This window comes from Struthio camelus, chromosome 4 (assembly GCF_040807025.1).
Source record: "Struthio camelus isolate bStrCam1 chromosome 4, bStrCam1.hap1, whole genome shotgun sequence".
Lineage (NCBI taxonomy): Eukaryota > Metazoa > Chordata > Aves > Struthioniformes > Struthionidae > Struthio > Struthio camelus.
The window spans coordinates 33,684,352-33,712,236 of record NC_090945.1 but is presented as its reverse complement, the minus strand read 5'-3'; the positions used below and the strand labels follow the sequence as shown (position 1 = coordinate 33,712,236).

The following is a 27,885-nucleotide window of genomic DNA, read 5'->3' as shown; positions in this document are numbered from 1 at the left end:
AATTTTAAATGCCTAAAAGTGTGTTGGCATGGGTTTTTTTCTTCCCCCTACTCGCCCCATGCTAATTCTAGCGACTGACCCTTTCTACTACCTGTATTTTCTTAGGAGCCTCAACTACTTTTTTTTTTTTTTTTTTTTCCTTCTTAGAGAATTTGGTCATTGAGCCAATTAGGCTTTTGTTAGACAGAACAGCTAAAGAGCTATGGATAGCAATAGTAATGAGGTCAGAAGCTCCCATGCACAACCTGGTTGGTGTTCATGGAGGAGCTGTGTCATACTAAATTATCTCCACGTATTGATGAGCAGTATTCTGGCAAGGATGAATGAGAGGCTGAGCATAAAGGGCAGAGCTAATAGAAGAAATGATGGACACATTCATTTTGGTGAATCCCACTGTCTCTCAGTCAGAAGCATGTCTGCAGCCCCTGCTAAATCAAATTCTTGTTTAAGTTAGCAGTTCTGATAGCTACCTGCTAAGCTGCACAATCTGTACTAAAAAGGAATTTCCCATTTTGGTGCGATTCTGCCACCTAGGTTTGCAATACACTTATTACTTTTGGAACAACTCTGTAGCATAGGCTTAGTGCTGCACTGAACGTAAAAGTACAGGGGGTTGATTCAAGGCATAGACACGGTGCCCAGTTTTGCAACCAAAGAAATAGATGTATGATGAATTTTAGTTGTATGTGGCATCAGTCTTGTCATGATCCCCCCTTTGTATGTGAGTTCCTAAAAAGCGTGTTAATGTTTTCTGTGTGCAGAGTTTCAGAGTGGAGAACCAGATCTTTACCTTGAAGCTACATCAAAGCCAGATTGTGAATCTTGGGCTGTGGCGCTTGGAGAAGCAAACTCGGAAGGCTTACGGAATAAAATTCAGCAGCTCCGGAGGTTGATCATGGAAATCAAAGAGAGAGCGTCAGATGAAGCACGGCAGTTTGTCCCTTCATCACAAGTAAACAGTCTAGGAGAACCACAGTTTACAAGTAAGTGCATGTACTCTTGTTATTGTGCAGTACAGTAAAAATGCCCCGGCATCTGTAGCAGCACAGGTAAGTCACAAACAGGCTATATAATGCAGTTTACGTTGTTGATTGACAATGCACTGTAGTAGAAGAAGCAAGCTGATGAAGATTATCTTTAAATATCGTTACTTGATATATTTATATTTATGCAAATAGTCCCCTTCAGGGGAATAAATGTGTGATTACAACATTTCTGCCTTTTTTCTCTTTTATTTTCTTCATGAGCTTTAGAAGTTGTTCAATTCTAAATATCCTTTTCTTCCGTGACCTATTTGAATGTGTGAGCTACTGCTTAAAATATAGCCTGATAACTTTGATAAATTGATGAAGGAAGCATTAGTGATACCTAAGTTAGTATCACAGAATTGTTCTTTGTGATATAAAAGCACTCTGGGGATTTGAAAGCACCTAACTGTATGTTGAGTCACATTTGGTGTGCCAGAGTCTGAGCTGTGCTGTATTGTAATGCACTGCACTTCAGTTGCCCGCTTACTTAATCAAGTGTATATCTAGCATGCTCATAAAAACCATAAAAACGTTGCGGACCAGCATGCTGACCCTGTTAGTGGCAGGAATCAACTCAGAAATTTGGGGTCAGAGAAATGGCTATGACTCTACTGAGAAAAGAAGTATACACATTTGCTATTTTCTCCTGACCAAGGCCTTTCTAAGCTGTAATTTTGCAGGTCAGATTTGAATTTTTAGGTATAGTAATGAGAACAATGTGCAAATAGACCTATTCTGCAACATCATGTTCTCATGGAGCATGAACAGCTATAAATTATTTTTTGAATTTGTAACAAAAACCTTGCCTTCTAGTTTATATACCAGCTCAAACCTTTGTCTGACCAATTTCTTCAGTACTGGCAGATACTTGGCAATAACAATCACTGGAGGCAATACATAAACATCAACATGAGACAATTTCATTTCTAAAAAGTTCATCCGTATTGTAGTTGTTATCCAGTTATTTCCTGTGGAGGTTGAACAACTCAGTATTATTTAACTGTCCTTCCTATGTTTCTCTTACTGGCTAACTTGCAGTTCTGTTTTGCTCCTATACCTTACGGCAATAACAGTATAATGCCCTTTGTGGTAAAGTATTCACTATTAGAGTACACTTCAGAAATGGAGGGAGTTACAATCTACTTGTTTTCCTGAGTATCTGAGAAAAGGAATTTCCTTTCCCGTAAGCTTTTCCTGATTAAAAAATTGTTGTTGTTGTGGTCTGATGATTTATATGCGTATCAATAACACAGTAATATGTTTTACTATATTAACATGATCTATATACTTTCATAAAGCACACTTTTTGTTTCCTTTTTAATGTGATGACATATCCATTTAAAATTAGTTGTTAGAATTGATTTTTTTTTTTTTTGTGACAGATACGTAGATGCTTGTTCTGATTGAAAATCTTAAAGTACGCATCCATGAGAGTTTCTTTTTTTTCTTAGTTTCTTTTCCCAGCAACACATAGTTAAAGTCTTCTTCAAAACTAGTTTTTTTTCGGATAAGGATTTCATGAGAAGATCTTTCACTATGAGTTTTTACTGTGAAATGATACTTCACCAGTAATGGCAGGTAGTTATCGATGTATGACTTAGACATGCTAAGCTTTTAGTTCATATTAAAAAGCTAGATACTGAAATCAAATTATTTCTAATTAGTCTTTCTTTTCTCATATTAAAAGGTATTCAGAGAATCGCAAATGAGCCAAAGTTGGAGTTCAGTCTTGGTAAGATATAACTTTGACTTCTCTTTGGAATTGCAGTGGGGGGTGAAGGGTTTGCTTGTATAATGCTGCACGATATAACATAATACCTATTAAAAATGAAATAAAAAACCCTGATGCCTTTGTGTAGGAGACTGTGCATGTATCTTTGTAATACTGGCTTTAGATTCTGGACTGGTTGTAATTGCCAAACATCTGTTGAGTTCTCTACTGCTGTGCTGCTTTACCACGCTGAATACCTGTTCATTTGCTTTATATGGGTAGTGTTTATGAAATGTTATTGATTTGGGCCCAAGAGGTTTAAAGTAACTTTTTAGAAATCATATTTTATTCAGAGGCAAGTACTGTCAGTTTAATAGGGTATATATTTTAATTTAAAAGCATTGATTATTACTTTTTAGAGAAAAGTTGATACAAACACTCCCCGGATTTTCTCTTTATTCTGTTGCGTTCTGTTGTGTCAGACTGGGGAGGTGCTCTGTCAGTTCAAGCCCCCCCTCTGTTCAGAGGTATATAGCATGATTATGATTGCTGAGTAGGTCAAGCAAGCTAATTTGAATGATCATAGGTTTTGTAATGCAAGATACAGATGAACTGAAAAATTAATTCCTTGCCTTACAATTAACAAGATATTTGGTAAAAGAAAGTGTCTAAATTTGCTGCTGCTGTTCCCCCCACCCCCTCCTCTCCTCTTCATGGAGTCTGGTAGAGCCAACTTACAACTTATTAAATTAAATAGCTTTTCGACTAGTGTTTTCATTACCTCTTCATTTTTCCAGTGGAGAAAATCATTAAAGACAAAAGAGAATAAACCAGTTTATTACAGTTAAATAAAGGTGTACAATATTTGCAGACTAAATTTTCCTTTCTAAATGACACACTGTTATCAACTCTCATTGCACTTTCAGTGCATCTTTTTATTTGAATCTTTCTGAAGATTAAGGAAAATTATTACTTACTGTAGAAATGCTAACTACAATAATTTCAGATCAGAAATCCAAATAATAGCTAGGTTTGGTGTTTATTCTCTACTGCTGCATACAGTAAAGTTTCGCAGTTGCAAGTAATGTATTTCTTGAAATTGTTGAAGCTATATGATTTATACTTTCTGAAATAATTAATACTCGTCCAATTTGTTGTGACTTTTGCATTCATATAACCTGTTAATGTGTACCTCATGTTATATACAGTGAGAAATTTTTAGTCAGTGTTATTCAACGTCTTTCTGATGTACTTGTCGTGATAGAAATAATACGGTCAGTATGCTTTAAAATATCCATTGTAAAGACTCAAGAGGAAAGTTGAAAAGTCCTCCGCAGAAAATGCGGCAAAAAATTTTGTACTGTTGCCAGATTATCACTTCTGCTAAGTATGTCCTGGCCCAACTTAAGTGGACAGGAATGTTCTTTTTATATCAGTGACTGTGTTTAGTTGTGTAGCGCTGTGCGTGTGTGTGTGCGAGAGAGACTTTTTTTTTTTTTTTTTTTTAAAATATATAATCCCTTACTTGCCCAACTCCACTGTTTGGAGAATTTAAATGATAGAAAAACAAAACTCCTCCAGCAAACCCCGCAAATACAGTGAAGAAAATGGCATTGGTGTCCAGGCTCTCACGCTGCTCCTTCTGTCGGTGAAGCCTGTTTCCTTGTCTTCTCCTTTGAACTGGGCTCCAGATAGCTTTTGTGCTGCTGTAGCCAGGCTGGTTTAAAAGCTGATACCCTAAAGTTGCACCCTTGGGGGCAGATACAATCCTATCTGATATAGTCATTTTTTTTTAAGATTCCCATAGCTATATCAGAGTTACCTTACCTGTATGTGTCTTAGAATTAGATGGTTATAGTAGTACAACAACTTTGAAGAACAGCTGTCTGCGTAGGCACTACTTCTGCTTAAGTTTGATAATAGTTGGCACAGAAAAATGGTTCAGTTCTCTGTCAGTGCTAGGGAATTACCACGGTGTAATAGTAGTGAGGGGCCAGTCTAACTTTCCTATGCCGCCTTGTAGGCGTTTTGTAGGTGATGTGACTGTAGTATTGGGGCATGGCTGGTATGTTGCTATGCTCCAGTGATTTCACTCTCCCTGACCGTGCTGACTGGTGAGAGAGGGAGGAAGGTGTTGTAGACTGTGACTGCCGATTAGGTGAGCCGTATTTCAGGGTAAGTTGCTCTCACTGATGAATGTGCCCCAATAGGTAAAAGTGTAAAGATGCTGTAAAACCACTTTCAGACTTATTTGGGCAGAGCTCTGTTAGGTCTTCACCTGTGGTGTCTGTATTTGTTTTGCGTTTTGTTGTTTCTAGTGGGAATTGATGTTCTGTGGGTTTTTTTGCAGGGTTATCGATCGAGTCATTGCAGCTCTGTGACTAATCGTATAAATTAAACTCTGCTCTTCGGGTAACAAATAGAAGTAACGGTGTAAACCTTTTGGTTTTGACTGGTATTCCTGGCCTGTGCCGTACGTCAGGGATATTTGACAGGATAGATAACGTGATTCTTAGTGATACGCTCCCAAAGTAGTGCTTAACACTTAAACAAAACACATTTACATCAGGGGAATCTACCTTGAGTGAGTGAGGGGTCCACGGAAGACTTTGATTTATCTACAATAGGCATCCTTCTTACCATAATGTGAGCCTACGCATACCAGTATCTGCCAGCTCCAGCTGCTCACCGCCCCTGTGCACAGCACAACTGCCTTGTGCTGATGAGCATGCCGGGAATGGTGTAGCTGGGCTTGGCCCAACTGGCCCACTACAGCCTCTCTGGCAAGGGCAGCCAGTGTGGGCTCTGTGTGCTCTTCCCCTGGCTGGTTATTCATCGAGTGGGGAAGGGGCTCTTGTCCTGCCCGGCTGGCTGGGCCAGATGTTTGGGAGGCCTGCAGTGCCTTGGGTGCCCGGTGAGCCATGGGCTGCCCCTTAGGAGACTCGTTGACTGATCTCTCCTTTTGAAGGCTTGATTTAAATCAAATTAGATTTAAATCTAATCTGCGCAATTTTTGTCCAATATCCATATTAAACAGTGTAAGCTGTGCTAATTTTAACAGTAAGTAAATAATTAAAAATAAATGACTTAACGTTATCTAACAAGGGCTTGTAATAAGTGTTCATGCATGAATGCTGTGTGTGAGGGAGTTTAACCACCTTTTATTTACTGTGGGTAAGAAAGTGCACACTAACAGTGATACAACTACTGTGTTGAAACTTAATACATTGGTCTACCTCTTGGTAACCTGTTTTCCTATAATAGTGTGCTTAAATGTTGGTGAAGTATGTGTAAGGTATTTCTAAGGAAATTTGAACTAATACAACAGAATTTCTTAGTTTTAGGGAAGGCAACATTAATTCCTGATTTATATATGTAAGTGTGTAAACTATGGCATCTGAGCGGTGTTCACAGTTGCAGTAAACATACTAAAGAGAGAGGAAGCAAGAAAGTACATAGCTTTATGTCTATGAGGAAGGAGTGTGAAGCAATAGCAGATCTGTAGAGAGAAGCACTGTATGTTGACAACCTTGTGTCCACGCTATATGCACTTTGGAGGCTTCTAACTCTGGATTTCTCCTGTTGATCCCGTGGAGTGAGTGTCACAAGCAATTGCGGTACATCAGGTGCACGTGCTCTTGGAATACGTTTTTTGATTTAGTTGCATCCAGAGGGAGTCCAGTTTGTGCACTTCAAGACCTCTGTGTGAGGCAGGCGAAAGCATGGTAAGCAGGGGTGATAGGGAGACTTGCTGCAGGAGGGCACGCCGTTGCCAGGTGGATCGGCCTACCCTGTGTCACCAAATCTTGCATTGCTGTAGATGCTGTTCAGCTTGATTAGGCTTGTCCTTGGCATTTAGAATTTGGAAGTCAAATCCAACAGTTAATTTGTAATAAGCTATGAAACTGGTCTCTAGACTTGGAATCATGGCTTATACCTGTAACTCTGCTCATATAATATTATTTATATAATGTGTGTTAGTTAACTAGAAATTGGACTCAAAAACAATATTATAAATTTATGTATGCAAATAAACACTCGCTTATATCAGTATATAAACTAGTATAGAAAGTATAAAAATTTTACTCCTCAGATGTTACCATGTAATTACACTTCACAGCTCTTCCATCATTAGTGTTTAACTGGATGATAAATTTCATAAATGGGACTCACAAGTAACTAAACTAGAATATAGCTTTTCAGTATTATCTGGGTTCTGCCTAATTCACCAGGCTTATTTAGGGACAACATACCTAAATGGTCTTCTCCTCTCTTTGAAGTTCTGATAACTATATTTTGAATGTAAATCTTGCTAGGGATTTGTATTCTAGTATGGTGACTAACTTGCTGCGTTCTGTATCCATAACGTTCAGAACTGCCTTTAGACTCAGTTTTTTGATTTTTATATTCCTGAGCGCTCTTGGGAGAGATGGCTGTTTTTTGAAGCTTGTAACTGTTGGGAAGTTTTATTTTTCAAACTTTATTCTATTGCTTGGCTTTTCAGGTCGTTCCCTTCTGTTCTGCGTGCTCTTTTAGGAAGCAGCAGGAGGCAGAGAAGTAGTAGCACATGCCTGTGCAGTAGCACGTTCTGTGCAGGGTGATGAGTAGAGGGGAGGAACAGGGCGAGGGGAAGAATAAGCAGTTCCTGGACCTAAATAACAGACTGATCCAACAAGCCCTGAAGCTGATAAGAATCTTTCCCATGGCTTTGAAATGCACAGGGTCAGCTGGTTTACGGATGTTTCTTTTGGAGTTACTATTTTTGGGTGCTTTTTTAAAAATACCCTAGCCTCTGAGTCCCACTGACTAAATGTGGTGTAGGCTCCTGACTTCACATTTATACCAGTGTAACTGCGTTGTGAAATGGGAACTTAGCTAACGTATTGCTTAATAGTTAAGGGAAATAAATTACATTACACATAGAGGTGAACTTTATTGTGAAGTTTTCAAGAGCTTGAATCTCTAAAGCTATTTGCAGTTATCTAAAAGTGAACTGATAAAGCAGTGCAAGAAAACTCAACTGGAAAAATGAGGCAGTTAGGGCAGAAGACTCAAAAGACAGTGAAGGCACTCAGAGATGCGCTCGGTAGTGACTATGATGTTAACATGGAGGTATACATTTAAAAAATAAGATCTGAAAGGAAAGCTTGTTACTCTTTCAGTATCCAATGGAATTCATTTTGGTACGTTTCAGTGTCTTTGAATTTCTAATTGGCTAGAGGCATGAAGCCACTATGATGAGAGCAAAAGATATCACAGTTGATGTGTAGTGATCTAAATGTATAGAAAGTAGTGCCTTAACACACGTTGTAGACGTACTCGGCTACTCATTGTAGTGAGAGTACCTGTCTAGCAGCTCTGAAAATTTTTGGTCTCTTGGAAGGTGAAATTAAATGGGTGTCTTATTGTTGCATAACCTGTGGTTACTCTTCAAAGTATAAAATAATGTAAGTCTTGCTCAGTTATGTCCTTTTAAAAAATCTTATCGAATAGTATTATCGAATGCTTATCAAATCATTACACACACAATGAGTGAGGAGTTGACAGGCCTAAAACCTAAGCGTTCTGGGGCACTTGCTTTTGCTTTTTCCCAAGTAGTGGGTTGATGCAAGAGCTGTCTACCTGTAAATGCAGAAGTTCTTGTTTTTTTTTCTCTGTTGTGGTTTTTTTCAGAGTAATATTGTGATGGTGCTTCTTGGAAAGGTCATGAAGCAGAGAATTAGCTAAAGGGAATGTATTGGTGTGGTTTTCCCTTTAAAATCTTACCTTCCTGTTTGAGTCTTGCATAGTTCTTCTGTTATGAGCATATTCATTCTCACACTTATGGAAGGTTATCCCATCCCAATGGCCTTTTGGTTTCTTGTGAATTCGTTTGACAGTGCCAGTCTGCATCCTCTACTTGCCTTTTTTCATACTATCTCTTTCATTATATTCTTTTCCTCTCTTTAAGCATAGTATATTGTATCGTCTTGGTTCACTAACTTGCAGTATTCATTATACTTAAATTTTCTTCTAAGACTGTATTCTCTATACAAACAAAAAAATCGGACCCAGGCAGTATTTAAAAACAAACAAAAAAAGGAATCCTTTCAAAACCTCAGATCATTCTTCAGTTCTGGCAGGTATCCTGTCTTTTTGACTTCTAACTACTGGCAGATTAGGCCAGATTTTCAAATCTGTATTTGTACGTGCTACTGCATTTCAGAATTCTATCCTTTGATAACTTTAGGGTAGGAATTGTCTTCATTTGCACTGCAGCCAGAGAGGAGCATGCTGTCAATCCTTAAAGAGTAAACTGTTCTAATTTTATTGCTTAATACGCAAGGACTCAAAAGTCTTCAGTGGCAGAGGTTTGGAAATGGGTCAGTTTGTGTTCTGCCTACTCCTCGCACAACGAGAGAACCTGCCCAATGTTTTCTAATCCAAAATGATGCTGAAATATTATTGTCGTGTTCAGATCTAAAATAGAACTGTGTGTGTATATGTATATGCATGCACACACACATTTATATATAAAAATTTTCTTTGACAACCCATTTTGTCTAGTATAGCATTACTCTTTTTTATGAACTAAGTGTTTGCTTAGTGTCTGTGTCAAGGAAGAAATAAGTATTGACAGCAGTAGTCAGAAAAGTACTTTCAATGTGTCAGCGTTCCTTGCTACTTAACAACAGACATTTAAACAGCTATGACTTGTATAAATTCAAATTCCGCATAGGTTATGGAGATTAAAACTCTATACTACACCTTGCTGTTTTGCAGTTACTCACCAGGGCAGGCTTTTTATTGAGTGCAGGGATGTTTATTTGCTCTCGAGTGGGTCAGCGAATATGCTGAACCCGTAGGATGGAGTAGATCATACTTGTTCAGTGTATTCCACTATGATGGAGTAGAGAAATCACTGGTGCACTAATACCAGTAATAAATAGCATAAGGAAGTTTTGGGGTATCAACATTAGTGAACTTGGGTGCAAATTGTTTTCAGGCAGTTTTCTTCCATTCTGTTCTATGAAGCTGAAGTGCCTTCTGTCTCTGGAAGCTCTCTTATGAATAAATTTTCTTCGAAATTCCAGGAAAAACTAGATTACATTCTTATAATGATGACAAATATGTATAAATCAGAGCTGTGAGTAAGGGAAACTTCTAATCCAATAGAAGAAGGACTTAGCAGCGACTCACTTGTGTTTTGATATAAATGGATGGCCAGGGATAAACTTGGAATAGGTAGGGCTAATCTGTTTAGAGAGGGTTTTGTAGATATCTGAATTCGAAAAGCTATTTAACAGTTGAAAGTTTTTTTTTTTTTTTTGGTGAGATTTAGCCATTCTGAGAGATAGTTTTATCAGAATAGTTCTGGAATGATGCAGCAGATAATGGGATCGAATTCTTTGAAAATGTACAGATTCTGAAAACTTGAGAAGAGATCACAAACTGCTACATTTACATGGCCAGTGAAAAAGGAAGAGACAGGTGAGAGAGATTTTTTTTTCCCCTCAAATCTTGAAATAAGATTGGTATGCTCCTCACTAAAGTCAGTTTCTTCTTGACATTGAAGATGATACTTTGATGCTTGCTTCATTTTTCTTAATTCATAAATATTGTTTCCTATTTTTGAAAATGCTTATATCCAAAATTTCCAGCAGGAAAGGTTACATCTATGCTGAAGACTATAATGAAAGGTGGATATGCCCCAACTACTTACAACAGCACAGATCTTAGTATGGGTTAATCTTTCCCACTCCTAGCTTATAAGGTTACTCATGTTGCTGTGACTGAACTACTTCTAGTTTCTGAGCTAAAATATTTAAAGCACTTAGAAACCTTTATGTTAGCTTGTAAGGCTTATTGAAAATTACTCTAGTAGAAGAATTTGAGTTACTTAGGAATTTATAGATATAGGTAGGCATTTGATGTGATTCTGTCAAAATCAGGCTATATCATATTAATTTCTTGCTTAAGTATTAAAAAAAATTTCAATGAGTGTCTAAATTTGTCCTTTAGTATTTTTAGAAGCTTTATGCTTTGTTTCTGAAGTATGTTAGGTGTTTTAGTGAATGTGATACAAACTTTTAAATTACTTTGATGTAATTGAAAACTTGTGTTTCTAGGGTATTTTTTTCCTAGTTCATAACTATGTAGGATTAAAGATCGTTTCTTTAAGCTAAAGAGAAGTTATTTTTGGCACATGGTACTCTTTTTTTTTTCCTCTCTCCTCTCATTATTTTTCTCTTCCTGCTTTTCCCAAACTTTGACTCGTACACCTCCTATTGTGCATACTTTCTTCTGTTTGTCATTCCAATCTATGCACTCTTTCCCGTTCAATTTCTAAAGTTTACTCTCAAGTGAGTCTCTTCATATCCCATAGCATATCTTCAGGGTGGACCTCTTAGATGTGTTGCACTGGGGCTTGTTTTTTTGTGGTGGCCTATTATACCTTTGGTCTCTCTCTAGGGTGCCAGGGTGGTGGAAGAGGGTGAGTGGAGGGAGAGTCCTCTGTGGCTGGGTGGCTGAGCTGGCAAGGGGGTGACCATGACTGACCTAGCAGCTCTCTGTTCTGCAGTGAGTTTTGGTAGGCAGCATCTCCCTAGGTGAGTATGGCTTTCAGCCTGCTCTCCCGTTGCCTGCCCTACATGTCCACGAGTACAGCTGTTTGCATGACTTGATGGTCATGTATTTTTTCTGATACCTGATGAGAGAGATGTCCATGACTGATATGTGTGGTTGATTGCTCTGTGGATCCAGGAAGCTGGTCTGAATGGAGAGGAGTATCGAGATCCTTACTGAGAGTCTTTTTTTATTGCAGACTTTTACACAGAGATAGCAGCAAGCCAAACCAGGATGAATTATTCCTTTGTTCTTGTTGAAAACTGTAGCGCTTCCAAATCTCTATTGTAGGTAACGATGGGAGACCTAACACTGCTATTTTCTGCTAAGCTTACCCTACCTCCCAGGAAGCTGCCATTTAGACTATTCAGGACGTAATTGATTCTCCCCCTTTAGCAATGCTGTTTTTGTCAGGGAGGCTTAAAAGGCATGTGATCTCTGCAAAACATCTTTTAGCCACAGAAGCTAGTCTGCTCTGTGGCTTATGTCAGTAAGAATAAGTTACCCTTTTAAAAATTCTTTACAACAACCTTGCTCTTCCTGATTGAAAGACTTTTTGCATCAAATTGCAATATTTGGTAGCATTAAAATATTAAACTTTATTTCTACTTTAAAAAAAAGAATTTGTGTATACCACTGAGGTTCCTGAAGAGGTATTTTTAGTGTATTGGTTGCTGTGTTTCAGTGGCTGAAACCTGTAAAGTTTTTTTTCTCTGCTGCTATCTAGTCTCCCTTGTAGCCTTGGGTGTTCTCCTAGGCCGATACAAGAAACGTGGCATTTTGGAAGAATGGGACAGAGCCTATTAAGAAGACAAAATCAATGTGTTTGACCCCTATGTGAAGGACTTTCCATATAGCTTACCAGTAGGCTTTTTAAGGCCTCTTAGACCTTGCTCTTACTGCCTGCTTTGCAAGTGACTCTTGTAATGATCCACCCCATGTGGTGGTAGTAAGGCGTCTGTTGCCTTGACCTAAAAATACTTGAGAATCTTTAAGTAATTCCTCTTAATTATGTTGAAATTCAACTACTGAAAATTGTTGCTGTCCATCTGAACATAAGGAGTTTTAGGGAACTTCCACTTTTGCTTTGCAGTGTAATGCTTTATGGTGTATTTAGCATGCCTCAGATAAGGATATGATAGCAGTCAGAATTGCCTTACTTTTTGGAGAGTGAGCAAGTTGGGACTGGGAGAGCTGAGCAAATGTCAAATGAAAGCTTTATGAATGGTCTTGGCCTGGGATAATATCTGATTAGTGCTGATTCTGCTATATGTGTTTTGCATATGTTTATGCCTTTATGTTTATATTTTGTTCTAGTGGGAATGGTTGCAAATACAGGCTTAAGGTAGAACGTGCACTGAGTAGCACTTAAAGCTGTGTTGTTAGTTAGGAATAAAACTCAAATGGCCAGTTTTTACCCTGAGTTGAAGTTCTTCTCCTTTTCCCATTTGTGAAAGAGTTAAGTTTGACTTTGGATCAAAGACAGAGTAAACTGAGGATGACTGTTCAGTGACTAAAGCCTGAGGAGGGGAGGGGGACCCGAGATCTAGAGTTTCTTTAGAGGACAGTGGCAGTGTCCTTGAACCAAATTCGGTGATGATTTCACGTGAAATGCAGAAATTGCCTTTCAGACTCCCAATTTTGTCACCTTTCCCGCTGCTGCCAATATATATAAAATATATGTTTTTTTCATTGAGGTGGGACAACTTCAAGAGGAAGATTTGACTGCCCACTTGCATGCGTTCTCTCATGTGTGATAATCGGTGACTTTATGTGGTTTGTAACTCTTAAGATGGAGGCGGGCAAAATGATAAACTTGGATCCAGCCTGTGTCTGACCTCTTTGTGATTCAGCGCCCTGTTGAGTTAGAGGGGGTACTGGTACCATTTCTCCTTCAGTCTTCCTGCTGGGGGTGAAGTAGTGAAGGAAATGAGGGATGATGTGTGTGCAGAGCCTGGCCTGGCAGCGGGGCTGGGCCCCTCTTGGGACAGGCGTTGTGGCCTGTGCGTGCTGACAGGCGCCGAGCTGCTCGCCGCTGGCATGTGCCTGGAAGCAGACTGTCGGGCATGCCAGGACCTCTTACAGTTGAAAGCTTAATACCTGGAGACTGAAATGTCTCCCGAGCTAGGCAGCAGGTGTGTGGAGAGGCTTAGCGTATTCTGTTTAAATCTCATGTATAGGCATTTCTGTCTTTCTGTGAATATTTTCCTGACTTTTTACTGTCACTTACTGCAGCTGGTCTGCTCTAACCTTTAGCCCAGTCTGTGAAGTACTTGGTGAGGCACCGCCTGGAGAATTGCTCCCCTCGCTTCCCTGGGGGCCTTCCTCCTCTTCTCAGTCCAGAAGAGAGGCAGGTGATTTGGGAGATAAAAAAGCAAGCAAATTCTTTACAGATCACAGTAACAGTGTTAGTTCATAGCTCTTGAGCAGCTTGGTAATGACTAAACAGCTGTAGAACAATTCTCTTTTGTTAGGCCAATAACATATTAACAGAAACGTTTTCAAGTCCTTCAGAGCGTGCTAGCTCTTGATGACTTCTTTGGCACTAATGTTGCTGCACTACCATAACTGAACATTTGTCTTTCAAATAGCAGTTGTTAAATACATCTCTAAATATGCCTATAAAATAATTGCAGTAATACTTTCATGTTATAAAACATCTCCCAATGGACTCTTTTTTTTTTTTCCCCTCCTCATTTGTGGGCACAGAAGTCGCATAAAAAGAAAAACATCTAATTAATGGAAGTCTGAAGTCATCCTCCCCTTTTGAATCCATTAGTTGTAGATGTACTTATTTTTGGTTTTGAAATGCATGTCCTGCGGTGAGATTTGACTTGAAAATGAGGTTGCCCTGCAGGCCCTGAAAGAGCTGGCATGTTCATACCCAGAGCAGCCACGAAATGCAGGTGATGCTGAAACATCCCACGTGGCTACCGCAGTCATGTACAGCCAGCCTTATCTGAGTTGCTGGGAATGGTTTTACTCAAAACAAAATCCTTTAAAAAATTTTTTTCTCATTGTTTTGCCTGCACCTCCTGTTGATAATAAAGTTTCTAGTACAATTATAGACGTTTTAACTCCTGTGGTTAGTTAAAAAGAACTGCACTAAAAATATGGTTATGTGGCATATGAAACTGAAAAGAAACAAATTGAAGTCAATAATGAAAAAATACTTGTATGTCTTTTGGAATATGATTGAATGGATGTTCAAAATTAGTTAAAGCTGAAACCCTCTCTGTTGTATTTAAGATATTCCAGTGATTTCTGAGGGACTGAGTGAGCACAGAATATCATTATGCTAAATTAAGAAGAATGTGGCTTTAGCACTCTTTGAAGACCAGAATTCTTCACATACAGCAAGCTGAGGATTGTTGGTGGTAAAGATTGTAACTGAACAGCTTTTAAAAACTAAAATATGAGATCAATAGAGTAACGGGCTAGCAGTGTTTTGAACTTTGAGATCTGAATGTGCTTCCGTAGAGATGAAGAGCAGCAATGTTTACTTCGTTCTGCATTTAAATCTCAAATCCCCCAGAAAGTCTTTGTGAAGAGATAAATGAAGGACTTTAACTGTTAAGTAATCCCCCTCACCCTTTTTTGGGGGATACAAATAAGTTGAGATAATCTAAAATTAAAATAATTTCTCTGAGAAGAAAAGACAAGTTTTTTTTGTTTGTTTGTTTATTTTATAAGCTTATGCTAAAAATAAGGCAGTTTCAAACATAGTGTTGCAACATGTGTAAATAGCAGATTTTCATCCTCAAAGAAATTCCTGCTGGAAATGACTGTCCAATGATTAATGTCTAACCCTTTTAGATTCATTTTGAAGTAGAACCTACTGAGCTTCTGTGAATTTGAGAGATGACTTAAAGGAATGGCTATGGGTCAGTATCTTTGAGGAGAGAAGCACAGTGTTGATTTTGAAAAAATTTCCTTAAGCATATCTGAATGAATAGCTACGTTCACTAGCAGTGTCTTGTGGGCCACATAATTGGGTACTCCTATAAATCATGATATGTCTGGCTCCAGAGAAGTTCTTATGTACAGGACGTGCAGCATCTTCTAAAACTTGTAGTATTGTTTAGGTGTAGCCGAGTTAACGTAACATCATCCAGCTTGGGTGATAGTAGCAACCTAGTTGTGGGATCCTGAAGTCTCGTACAAGCTGCACGACATGCTTGAGAAGCTGGGTGGATTAGTCCCTTCTGGGCTCCTGCAGCTGGACCCAGAATCCAGCCTAGCTCCTTTACAGCTGCCCTGAGCACCTATGCGCTGTACTGTGGTGAAGAGGCACCCTAAGAGACTTCAAGTGGTCCACCACATCCTTTGTGAGACTTCTGGGTCTGCTATAGTCCCTGCGCCCTGTGTTGCTTGGTTGCGTTCTTCTGCTTTGCAGGGCAGCTTCTTTCCTCAACAAGCCTATTGCCTATTACAGAAAGTTTGTCTCTGCAGTATTCTACAGTAATATTGCACACTGAGGATCAACACCACAATGCTTGAAGGCTGGTGAGGCTAGTGTATCGGTGCATAAATGCTTATGTCAAGGTATGCAGTGCGTGTTGCTGTAATAAAAGCAGATGTGGGAGATTGACAACCCGTTAGTATGTGCAAGATGTGGTGCTCTTGCTTCTTTTTATTTTCTGGTGATGTTGGTGGTAATTTTTTGAACTGTTTTATTTCTGTGAAAACGTACATAGTTAAGAACCAGCAGTATATATTTTATTTATAAAATCTGAAATAAAATGTTACAGGTTCTAGACGTTCACTGTGAGCTTATGGTATAAAGAAATTCAAATAGTTAAAAGGGGAGGTCTGTGTACTCTTTTTTTTTTTTTTTTCCTTCTTTCACTCTTCACCTGGTGCTTAAACTTGTAACTGCTGTATTTACAGGATAGTGGGAAATCTCTGAAAGAAACTGTAGTAAGTTTAGATCTTTAGTCCAGTAGATACTTGATATGACAATATTAAAAAAAAAAAAAAGGTGAAGGGAGAAGTGGTATTTATCTGTTTTCAGGAGATTTAAACCTTTCTGTGGTATTCTAAGATACCAACAATGCCGAAATAAATTACAGCCTTGGAATAGCAGTGTCAAAATCCATTTTGATGTGGTTATGTTTTGTAGTGTAATAATGTATAGCAAGTTTTCATAAGCCTTCAAGCACTTTTTTTCTTTCTTTCCTTTCCTCATTTTTGTCACAAGAGAAATGAAGTCACCTCTAGGGCAGAGCATGAATGCCGTTGATAAAGGGTACCATGAGCAGCATAGTTCTGGACAGAAGGTAAAGGGGATAATTAAAAATCTAAAACAACAGTGGAAGTTATACTTTGGTGTCACTAGACTGCTGGCATATGAGAAAAATCTCTTGTGCTGATATGTACACGGAATGCTCAGTGAGTAAATGAAATCTTTACTGGAAGGATTGTTTTTCATATAATGCTATATTTATTTATAAAAAAAAAGTATAGACAGACACATACACTTCCAAATATAGTTTCAAAAGTTAAAGGAATTTAATTTAAAAATGTTGAGCAAGAATAGTATGTTGTGTTTCATAACTTCAGGAACCAGCTATTCTGAGCAAAGCTAGAAATTCACTTTTGCAGCCTTGTTGCCACTGTGCAGTTAGTCTAGAACGCAGAGGTGGTGGAAGTCAGCTATGCATAACTGGTAAATAAAGCTGGAGGAGCACGATCTTTAGCAATGAAACATGCTACAACAGATAATCTAACAAGTTGGTAGTTGATTAGTGCAGTATCCAAATGTAAATTGCCCTAAATGGGTGGCTAGCACAAGTAATCATGCCCTTAGCTCTGCAGTGGAAATACAGTGCCTGTGAGAAGCACATTCATGCAGTCAGTCACTTTCCTGAGACCCTTACATCTATCATACTTAAGCTGTGCAAGTAAGTGGGGTGGTGCAGGCTGAACAACAAGGCAGCAGGACGACATAGGCCTGCTCTAGTGTGTCAGAAGAACTGAAAACCACACTGAGGAAATGGCTATTACTGCTGGTGGTAGCTGCGGTGCAAAGGTACGATGAAAGCCTTTGGATTTGTCCTCCTTTCCTTGAGACAGTAGAAGGATACAGTTTGGATGTGCTGTACTTACTGTGCTAGTCCAGCTTGAGTCTTTCAGTAAAACATAAAAGACGCAACAAACTAAAATTTCTCTAGTACTGCAAAATTTGGGGTGGGCAGAACTTGTTCTGAAATAGAACATTTCTGATATTCACAGTGGTAATTTGAACCAGATTTATCATTTCATATGCAAATGGGATTAGGAGTGCAGCTGGCATCTCAACTCCTGGGCACGATCACTTCACTTATGCGCGCCCTCCATCAATGTACAGCATTTCCTCCCAGCAGCCCTCATTTCTATCTTATTTCAATGATACCTAAAATAATTGTGATCTTTTAGTCGTAAATTAAGCGCAAAATGATTAACATTTTTCCTGGACAATGTATTAGTTTATTACTTACAGCAAGTACTGTTAATTCCCCCCCCCCCCCGCCCCCCAACCATCCAAACCTGTATTTCTAGAGATGTTGTACATAGCTCTTTCGTTATGCTTCATCTGATACAGCTTCTCTGTCAGGGATTTCTCATTGGACTACTGGTAGAAATTTTCTTCTCGCTGTTAATTGCAGGTATCCCCCGAAAGGTACTAACTGTATTATGTATAAGCACTTTTCATTAAGATATAACTAGGTTACTATAGAGATATAAAGCGGTATGTTCCAGGGAATAGACATGTTTGTTTTGTTTTCGTACAAGTGCCTCATTCTCAGAGACAGGAACTGTAATCTTGGCTCTTAGGTAAAAATCCATTGAGCTTACTTGTAAACGTGGTCCAAGTGCAATCTTCTCTTTTGAGATGCTTTCCATTGCAGAGTTTACCTGCGTCTGAGCGTCTGGGTTAGCTGTTACTGATAATGAGCGTCCCTTCTAAGGCATGCTTGTTTCGTGGCTGTGTAACTGTGCCCCCGTGCTCTGGTAACGTGGGTACTGGAACTTCTGCAGCTGCATCCTTTGATATTCGGTGTTGCGTTATGGATTGTTTCACTGCAAGCTGCCGTGGGAGTAACTTGTCTGTCCTTCCTAGACCCTAGGTAGAGGTGTTCTTAGCCCATCAGCGTGGCTAACTGAAGTCCTTCCGCTGAGACGTGAGTGGGAGAACCAATTAATAGCACTTATTTAAGGTGGGGTGCGAGCTGGAGGGGTGCTCATTTAATACTGCTCTGTGCTAAACCATCATCAAGCAATAGCAGTTCTCAAACATTTGCCTCAGTTGCTTTCAGGCGTGTTCTGCCATGTGGAGAGGACATCACTCTCCTTTTCCCTCGTGCAGTTACCTTTATGCTCCCAAGTCAAATATATGGCCAGAGTTTCCCTCTATGTCCTGAAGTTGGATTATTCCTAAGCTGCCTTATGTTTCATGGTATTCTTCTGAAGCCTGGCTGAAGGTATTCTTTTTAGCAAACTTAGTTAGACCTGTTTATCCATTGGAGGCAAAAGCACTGGCATAGCCCTTCCCCCCCCACCCTCCCCACCCATGGGATGGAGGAGAGAAAAATATGTGATGTTTAGTGTTCTGGGTATAGCACAGGTCTGAACATTGTGTTCTTTAATTTAGTATGTCCTTCTGCTCATTAAGGAGTAATTGCATCTCAGTTCATCAGTGTATCAGGACAGACCGTACGTTAGGATTTATAAACTAAGTGAACACTGAGCAGAGGGTGTCTTTCAGTCCCTCTGTCCATGTAGCGCGTTCTAGCTGCTGGATCTTTTTTTGGTTTCAGGAGATGTTGCATTTCCTCTGTTTCTTTGCCGGATTAATTTTTTCTGGCTCCGCTTGGCTTCATGCTTGGTGCAGTGTTGAACACCTGGTCAGAATTGTTATAGTTTCAGGGAAGATAAATGGTGAATTTCTAGACTTTTTTCCTACCTTTTTTTTTTTTTTGTTCTTTTTCTACTCTTTCTCCTTACTGGTAATGTTTTTGGACGCGTCCTCCTTGACTCCATTACTTTGTTACTGAGAATATGAAGAAAATCTGTTTGCAGCATTAAGTTTTGAACAGTAACCACTCTTTCTCCTCTGTTGCCCCTACAGACACACGTGTGCGCCCGCGCACACAGACAGTATTGCCTGTCAGGATTGCTGCGTGTCAGCGCAGCATGGAGAAAAATGTAGTATTGAGTGTGGCCTGATGTAAAAATCAAAGATCAACTTCACACAGTTTGATAGAAACTATGTGCAAAGTAGTGTTTGTGGAACATAAAGTTAATAGTAGATGGGTGACTGAAAGAGAAGGAGCAGCACAACTTTACTGTGTTTGGTGTAAGAATAATATTGCCATATTAATAGTGGAACTGCAATAGTCATGGAAATAAAACAACAATAAAATTTTCCCTCTGTGCTTTTATTCCTTTGAAAATAAGTGTTGAAGGATAACATTGAGCATGTTTTCTGTGTTAATGTATTTTAAATGGTAAGTGTTATAGATAGACTACAGCATTATGCAAAATTTGTAAATATATATTTTAGACTGGTGTTTCCTTTGAGTCACTCATCTTGCCCTACACGCAGTGATTACTTTGTTTTTTTTTCTTACCTTTTTTTCCTCTGCTTAATGTATAGGGGATTTTTTTCTTTTTTTTTCTTTGTAGCTATAAAAACATAAATTATTCCTAATGCAGTTCTTCCTTAAACATTCATTGTACACTAGTAGGCTTAGCAGAGATGGGATCACCAGGGGAATGGGTGACTCAAGCTTTTCACACTGAGTCAACAGTCACAATGAGTAGATTCATACACTTTTGGCGTGTAAGTACAAGCTGTCACTTCAGTCCACTCAGTTTTGTTGATGAGTTTTTCCAGAATTAATTCAAGCGTAGTGAAGTATTGAAAAGTAATGTGACCTATGTATGTGGTCTGCCTGGGCATAGTTTTGAGGGAAAGTGTGTAGGTCTTAAGTTACCTGCTTTCACGGTGTTAACGCTCCCAGTTAAGAAAGCAGGCAGGAAATGTGTGTTTCATGTTTGCTTTGCGTCAGTTTCTTTTTGAATAATTTATGTCAATGATGCTAAACAGATGTATTTTATATAATGCATAGCTTGTATCTCAGTTTCACAGCCAGGCAGTATTTCACTTTGATGAGAGCTGGCTGCGTCTTTGTGAAGACCTGAGATTTTCGGAGAGATGTTAGTGGTGAAATAGTTCAAACGGCAGTAACGCAGTGTTGGGCTGTGGAACTTTCCATCCTATGAGCAGGATATACCAAGCTTCTCCTGTTCTTTGCTCTTAGCTTTAAGAAAAAAAAAAAAAAGTCCTTGAGCTTTGTTTAAACACTTCAGCCCATGTTTAAGGGAAGTGATGCACTGTAGCTCCAACTGACAAATTCTGTGTCACTCCAAACCCCTGCCAGTGCCACCCTTACTGTGATGGGACTGAAACCTGGGTAGTTGTGAACAGCAGTAGCTGAATGTCATGATAGAGAGATAAATAAATTTCCTCAAACTAGATGAATGTTTTACTTTATTTCATTTTTATTTCATTCTTTGTTCTGCGGTGGAGGCTCCCACAGAATTTGGATACTTCATGCTGCTACTTCCCATTGGAGAGATGCACGTGGATTATTTTCATGTCAGCTCTATCCAGTGAAACTTGATCATGTTGCTAGGCTTCCTTTTTTACAGGAGAACAATCTAATGACTGGATTTCATCCACTACTATCGCATAAATGAATAGTCTTCTAAGCTCAGATGTCGCCAAGGTGGCGACTGCTTAGTGCAGTCTTTTTCCTATTGTTAAAGGTTTATCAACAGGATAAAATCCTGCGTCCTTGGCTGACAGAAGAATTAGTTATATCTGGTCAATGTATTTGAGATCTTGCACAAACTGTTTCAAACTGTTGTTTAATGAGGGATTTACTCCTATTCATCATCTGACAGTGCTTTTGTCAAAGGTTCAGCTGTAGGGTTTCTGCCAGAGTGCAGGCTTTTTTTCCTAAGTTCCTGTCTCTTTCCCTTTTTCTCCTCTGGTATCTTCCTCTCATCTCTGGTGGTTCATGCAATTGCCCATGGTTAGCCTGCCTTTGGGCTGATGGAAAAATTGGACCATTTCTGCTGGTGTTGCAGCTTGTAGTAGTGAAGACGACCAGCTCTCTTGGCACCTCTCCAGAAGAGCATGTTCTGGTGTGCCAGTGAGATAGTCTAAAAATAGAATTACAAGGTGGAATAGCTGTTTACGGATTGGGTGGTGGCACAAGGTCAGGGTTTTGGGGAAGATGGCTGTGCCTGGAAGTTTTAATGAGCTGATACTGTCTCCTTAAGCAGATCGTGGTTGCTGGCAGATTTATAGTTCAGAGTCTTTTAGTTCAGTTCAGCTTTTAGGGAGGATACAGCTCAAATAGGCAGCTTTTGTGCCTTGGTAACTGCTTTTCAGTGAACCTACTCAAATAATTCTCCAGGTCACATCAAGCAGTGCTGATATTTAGAGTAATTTCAATAATGTGGTGAGCCTTAGAAGCAGAGACTTATTGGCAACTTGCTCTTCAAGTTTGGTGCTATAGTGTCAGCTGTTTGTAAAGACTCCAACGTGCGTGAGCCTTTATTGTTACCCTGCTTTTAGCACCAAAGTATGATAGCATCCGTTTGAGACTGTCTACCGAGAGGTTTCATTGGCAGTCCAGGTTTAAGCAGAAACTTCAAAATATTTCTTGAAGGTTAAATTTAATTGTTTCCTTGTTCTCTCTCAACTGTTATGGAAGAGTAGCAACAAAGCTTCAGCCAGTTTTCCTTTTGTTTCGTCCCCAAGCAGTAAGTCCAAGCCCAAAGAAGAAAAGTATAAACGAAGCGGAGCTGGCCTTTTGTGTGCAGCAGAGGTTTCCTTGCCTTGGCCTCTCATCAGAGCTGTGTTTGTTTGCTGCGAGGATAATTTGGCTCACCTTTAAAAAGTTAAAGGTCAGCTGCACCTGAGGAAGCCCCTGCTTGGCAGTGACTCCTAGAAACTACCCTCAGCTCTTTCTGGACAATTAGCCTCAACAAAGCTATAGGCTTTGCTTTTCCTCCCTCAGGCTTCTAGGATCCCTGTGTGATTTGATGCGCTGCAGAAAACTCTGGAGAGATCCCATCACAGTACTCACTGTAGCATGTTCCTTAACAACAAGGTGGATGGGTTTTGCTTTTGAGCCAGCGTGTGCCCCATTAGTGCAGGTCTGCAGAGCAACTTATAGTGTTTCTGTATTCTGGTACCAGAATATATAAATCAAGCTAGCCAGTGATAGCTTTTTTTAATGGCTTTAGAATGTCTTTAAAACAGTCAAATACTGTGAAGTTTGTCAAACAAGAGGTGACCAAGTAAGGCTGCTCAGAGAGATGTTGTGGCAAATGAAATGAAAGCTTACGTAAAGTTATCCACTATCGCAGTATGTGTTAGTGTGCATGCGCATTCATATACAGGAGCTGATGAGCCTCTGGCAGGGAGCTTTGCAGAAGCTGCAAATATGTTTAGTGGAAACGAAATCTCGATTCAGTTCTGCAGCATGTGACTTCCTATTTCTGTAAGTTACTTCCAAGGGACTTCCTCTGCTACATCGGCTCGTCTCCAGAGATTTCATCTGGAGCCGTAGCGCAGCTTGCTTTGTCCTGTGCCTGTGGCAGAGTTTTCCCAAAGTTTTCTTTTTAGTATTTTATTTTTCTTTTGTACTGTCTCCAGCATGCAAGGATCTAGTGGCTGCTACCCGTGATCGGAAGCTGAACACATTTATACAAGTCTCAGTTGTGCATCCAGCAGAGCACGTTCTGACAAGGTATTCGAGCACTGAAATCGTGGAGGTGAGCATCTCTCTTTCTCGATTAACACATTGATTAGCAAATTGCTCGTTTTTTCTTTAGCAAGTGAGGGAGAAATAAAGCAAGTTAGTGCATTGCCCTTAGTAAGGCGAGCACGCTGTAGCTGTTAGCAAAGCATACCTGAGAGTGTTCTGTAGTTCTTGGCGTTTAACCAGCACAAACAGTTAGAATTGAACATGCCTTTTCATGAAAGGTCTATTTTTCCAACCAGAGACATAGAGAATAGTCTGGTTCTTTAGACATGGGTTTAGAATGAAACATGGAGTAGTGGTTCACGTGAAAGAACAAGGCTATGTAAAATAGAGTGCAGAGAGACTGCCAAGTGTTTTAAACTGTAGAAGAACATAGTTGCTTTATTGTAGCTTGCTATCCTTTCTGTTTTTTTTTTTTGTTCCATTTTTTTCCAGTAGAAAGTTGATATTTTTGCAACTTGAAAAACTTTTTCTAATTATAAAAGCAGGCTAAAGTGGGTGTATGTGAAATGACTATGACTATATATAAAATTATTTGTAAATTGTGTTATGTATTGTAGCAAAAGTTGTTTTGAGGCTGCTTTGCTAGTCCTCACTTTTTCCAGTAAGCATCCATGTTAGAAACAGGAAAAGTTATGTTTACAAAGAAAATTATTTCAGTCTGAGCAGACAATGTAGGTGTGACTTGTTCAGCTTACTAGAGGGGTTACTTAAGAACAGGGAAGTCTTATTGCAAACACTCACCCAAATTTACTTGATCAAAGACTTATTTTAGCTGTTAAACAGTGAGACTATTTCATGAGCTCTTTGTGCGGTCTTACAGTTTCAACTGACTACTAATTAAATTGTCATGGTTTCAGCCATCAGCCATCCTGGAACTGCTAAATTCAAATATCTAGTATCTGACGAGGATGTTTCATTGCAGACTGTCTGGAATGATGTGGTGTAGAAGATGGAATAGAAGATGGATTTTTGGGGGTGGGGGAGGCAGAAGCAGATGCATTTTCTAATGCGGTGTCCTATACTTGCATTTTCTAATGCAGTGTCCTGTACTTGAATAGATCCTTGAATTTGTTATGTTCAGACTGTCTGTTTTCTTAGTCAAGCTTTTTGGGGAGTTGCAGGGGCAGGTTTACTGAAAAGTAATTTTCATCAAGTAAAAGTTATATTCATCATGCAAAAGCCTTTATTTCACTTAACAGAAAACTTAAGAATACTGGCCTAAACTGTAATGTTTGCAAACTTTTATATTACAGTTAAACATTAGGAAATTATAAGCAATTTTTCAAATGATTAATTTAAATGTTTCTGTATCTATAATATGTATAAAAATGTTTCTATCTATAGTATAGTTGCTTCTCTATAAATCCATTTTTATATATAATATTACAAAATGGATATAATATTGCAAAGCAAAGGATGTTATCATACTGAACCAATATATTATTGCTTAAAGAGAGGAATTCTGCTCCCCAGCGTCAGTACCCTTCGTGATATAAAGGGAGTTTCTGTAGCTTGTAGTGGCTACCTTGAACTATTCTGTTGGTATCAGCCTATGCAGCTTGGGTCGCACCTGGAGTTGAACGCATACCAGCTGATGAAAACTGTCAAAATAATGAGGCTGGTTTGGTTTCATTTACTTTAGAATTCACTGGTTACAAAATTGAGCTAATTGTAAGGAAGATACTTAAATGTACTGATGTGTATGTGTGTGCACATGTAAGAGTGTATGTATGTATATAAATATATACAGATATAAAAATACATATGCGCACATGTTTACACATATATTTGTAAATGTACATTTATATGCACATGCCATAATAATCCTGAGTGGATTTTTATTGTGATTAAATTAACTAAGGTATCCTACACTTTTCATAAATTACATCTTTAGTTCATTTAAATTAATGTGAAACTTAAATTACTTTGAGAAAGAAAGCGTGATAGGAGGGAAGGGTATTGTTTATTACAGACCACTCTTCCAAACACTGATATCTGCTGGCTGAACTAGCTGGCATTTTGTTATCTGCTACACTTTGTTTAATGAGTTTAAATTTTAATGCTGTCCAGTTTTATTTCTGACTGTGGGTAACATTTAACTATTCATGTCTCTCTCACCTGTAGAAAACTAACTTCTTTTAAAAAGCCCATAGTTTCTCTACATGCAGCCATAATTGCATACTGCATATTGCACAGCTGCTACCTTACTGAATGTTTGCTTGTGTTACGCAGGGAACAAGAGACCCGCTGTTCTTGACTGGTGTGACATTCCCACCGGAATACCCCATCTATGAGGAGACTAAAATAAAACTAACAGTCTATGATGTCAAAGATAAATCTCAAGACACGGTAAGTGATTTGCCTCGTTCCTTGCATAGATTTTATTGGGGATTAACTTTCTCACAGAGTTGTTCTTCAGCCCTCTGAAGCAAGTCTGCAAACTGGGGAAACAGGGTTATGTAGAATTGATTTTGCTTGGTTTTGGACTTTAATTTTTTTTGTCAGTGTATTAGAAAATAGAAAGAAAGAACCAGGTGCTTAAAATTAACTATATTCTATTGTTTAATTGACTGCATGAATCAGCAGAGATACTTTCAGCAAACAAAAGGTTACAGTTGTGCGCTTTCTGATGGCAGGGAACACATGGACGAGACTGACATAATAATAACACTGTGAATAATTTTTCAGAAATATGTTACTGATCATATTTTGCTTATGCCAAAAGTGTGATGGTGATAAAGCCTGTAACTTGATGCTTGGGAGCGACGGTTGTGTTTTGTTTTAGTCTCTTGCATGATGATACGTGTAACTCTCCTATGGCTGCTGCTATTTTTGGTTTGTAAGGGTCGAAGATCTTCTCTTTGACTCCGAAGGGCGAATCATTTGGAGTTCCACTGTTGCATATTTTTAGTTGTGCTGTCAGCTTCTTTTGCTGAGAAAGTTACTCACATGAGATGATATATGGAGGTCAATGGGACTGTTAGTGAGTGGTTTAAGCATCTAAACGTAGGCCTTGAGTCCTGTTTTATGTGCTCCAGGAGATCTAAGCCTTACAGAGCTGGAAGATATGATAGGACCTATGGGAGATCTGCATTATTTTTCTGTGGCAGCAGGAGTCCAGCTTTTACAAATTTCTCTCAGGCATCCAAAATAGCACTTGACACCTGTATTTAAGTAGCTGAATTGCTCTTTATATATCTGTATTTGGCCCCCAATATGGTCAAGGACTATATGATTTGATGTCATGACTGTATATGAGTCATTATGCATAAGAAGGAAATTAAACGTATAGCTTAGAACTTGAGGCTGTCTTTGAGCTGCTTACGTTAGTAAAGTTATGATACGATGTTTAGAAGGGCTTCTAATTTTTTTTTCCAAGGCAGTAAATAGTTGATGTCCGCTTTTTTAAGTTTTGGACCTTTGTGAGCAGACTGGTTGGACCTTTGGTTCCCCTCTGTGCAGGGGAATGGGAATTAGTGGAGTAGTTGAGACATAAAATCTGAATTTCTTTCGTTGTATGGGCCAAGGAGTCTTTCTTCTGTTTAAATTAAGAATAGCCGCTAATTTAATAAAATCAGAGGTTATAATGATGAAGCCCAAAATTTGTGTATATGAACACACGCAAAAGCGTGTGTGTGAGAGAGTGTGTAGCAGAATGTGTGTGCTTTAATTTTTAGTTATGGTTCAGACTGCGGAGGCTTAAAACGGGATCTGCTTGTTTCTTCACTAGAACTGTCACCCTTGGACAGATAGAGACAATGAGTGAGAAGGCGCTTGACTTTGTCCTTTCCTTCCCGGTTCCTAAGTTCTTGTGGCAGACAGCATGATGGATAATACTATCCCATCAGTAAGGGAAAGCAGGGGCCTTGATTCATAGAGCTGTCCCTGCACTGCTGCTCAGTTTGCAGACCTATATACTGTTCATGTGCGGGACAAATTATGAAGGAAGATCTAGCCTACAAAGTGAATGTAATTTGATAAGTTTTTGCAGATTTTTGAGAACTTCTTATAACTGTTCCTTACTATTTTGTGCAGGGGTAGGGTCTGTCCCAGAGAATTCCATTAACATAGCTCATAAATCTCGAGAGGGAATATTTTTCTCTTTTAATTGTTACAGCATTTATATAGTTTCTATGTAAAATGTTACAGATCTATACTGTACAGTACACTTCTGTAGCGGAAAATGTTGATCCCGTCTCTGTGTTAGATGCATCTAGCCTTTCTGATGTTTAGCTTTTTTAGCACTGGCTGTAGGTAAGGAGAAAATAAAATAAACTGTAAGATGTAAATCAAGGTTGATTGCAACATATGTGAATGATCCTGGGCCACCCACATTGGGACTTCATTTATAGTAGTGTTTGGACTTCTATTTACATCCTGGAATATCAGCTAGGGCAAAGTCAATGACTTGACTTTCCTTTCTATAGGTGGAAGCCATCACAGTTTTTTATTAATTCAAGTGATTTTTTTTCTTTATAAAAATAAAAGTTAACTGAGCTAGCTAGGTGCCATTACCAAAGTAGTGGTAATTGCATGAATCTCAATGCTGGCGTTATGACCCAAGAAGCTGGGTATGTCTCTTTGGGAGTGAGCGTTTTGGAGGGCTGTGGATTTATGTTTAAGACTGGGTAATCTGTAAGGCTACAGAAAAGCTGGCTTGCTTGGGTCACACAAACTGCTGCGACAGCTTATGACTGCTGCACACGGCCAGCCC

The 27,885-nt window shown here is 39.0% G+C and overlaps 1 protein-coding gene across 10 annotated transcripts in view; it reads left to right on the top strand.

Annotated features, from left to right (window-relative positions):
• The window catches only part of INPP4B (inositol polyphosphate-4-phosphatase type II B), a 325,541-nt gene that overhangs the window by 120,173 nt on the left and 177,483 nt on the right, over window positions 1-27,885 (top strand). For all 10 annotated transcript variants that reach the window (XM_068942137.1, XM_068942132.1, XM_009689286.2 and 7 more), the window contains exons 4-7: window positions 762-983; window positions 2,716-2,760; window positions 23,060-23,178; window positions 25,404-25,520. In XM_068942137.1, the coding sequence (XP_068798238.1) occupies window positions 762-983; window positions 2,716-2,760; window positions 23,060-23,178; window positions 25,404-25,520 (503 nt within the window). The remainder of the gene's footprint in view (window positions 1-761; window positions 984-2,715; window positions 2,761-23,059; window positions 23,179-25,403; window positions 25,521-27,885) is intronic.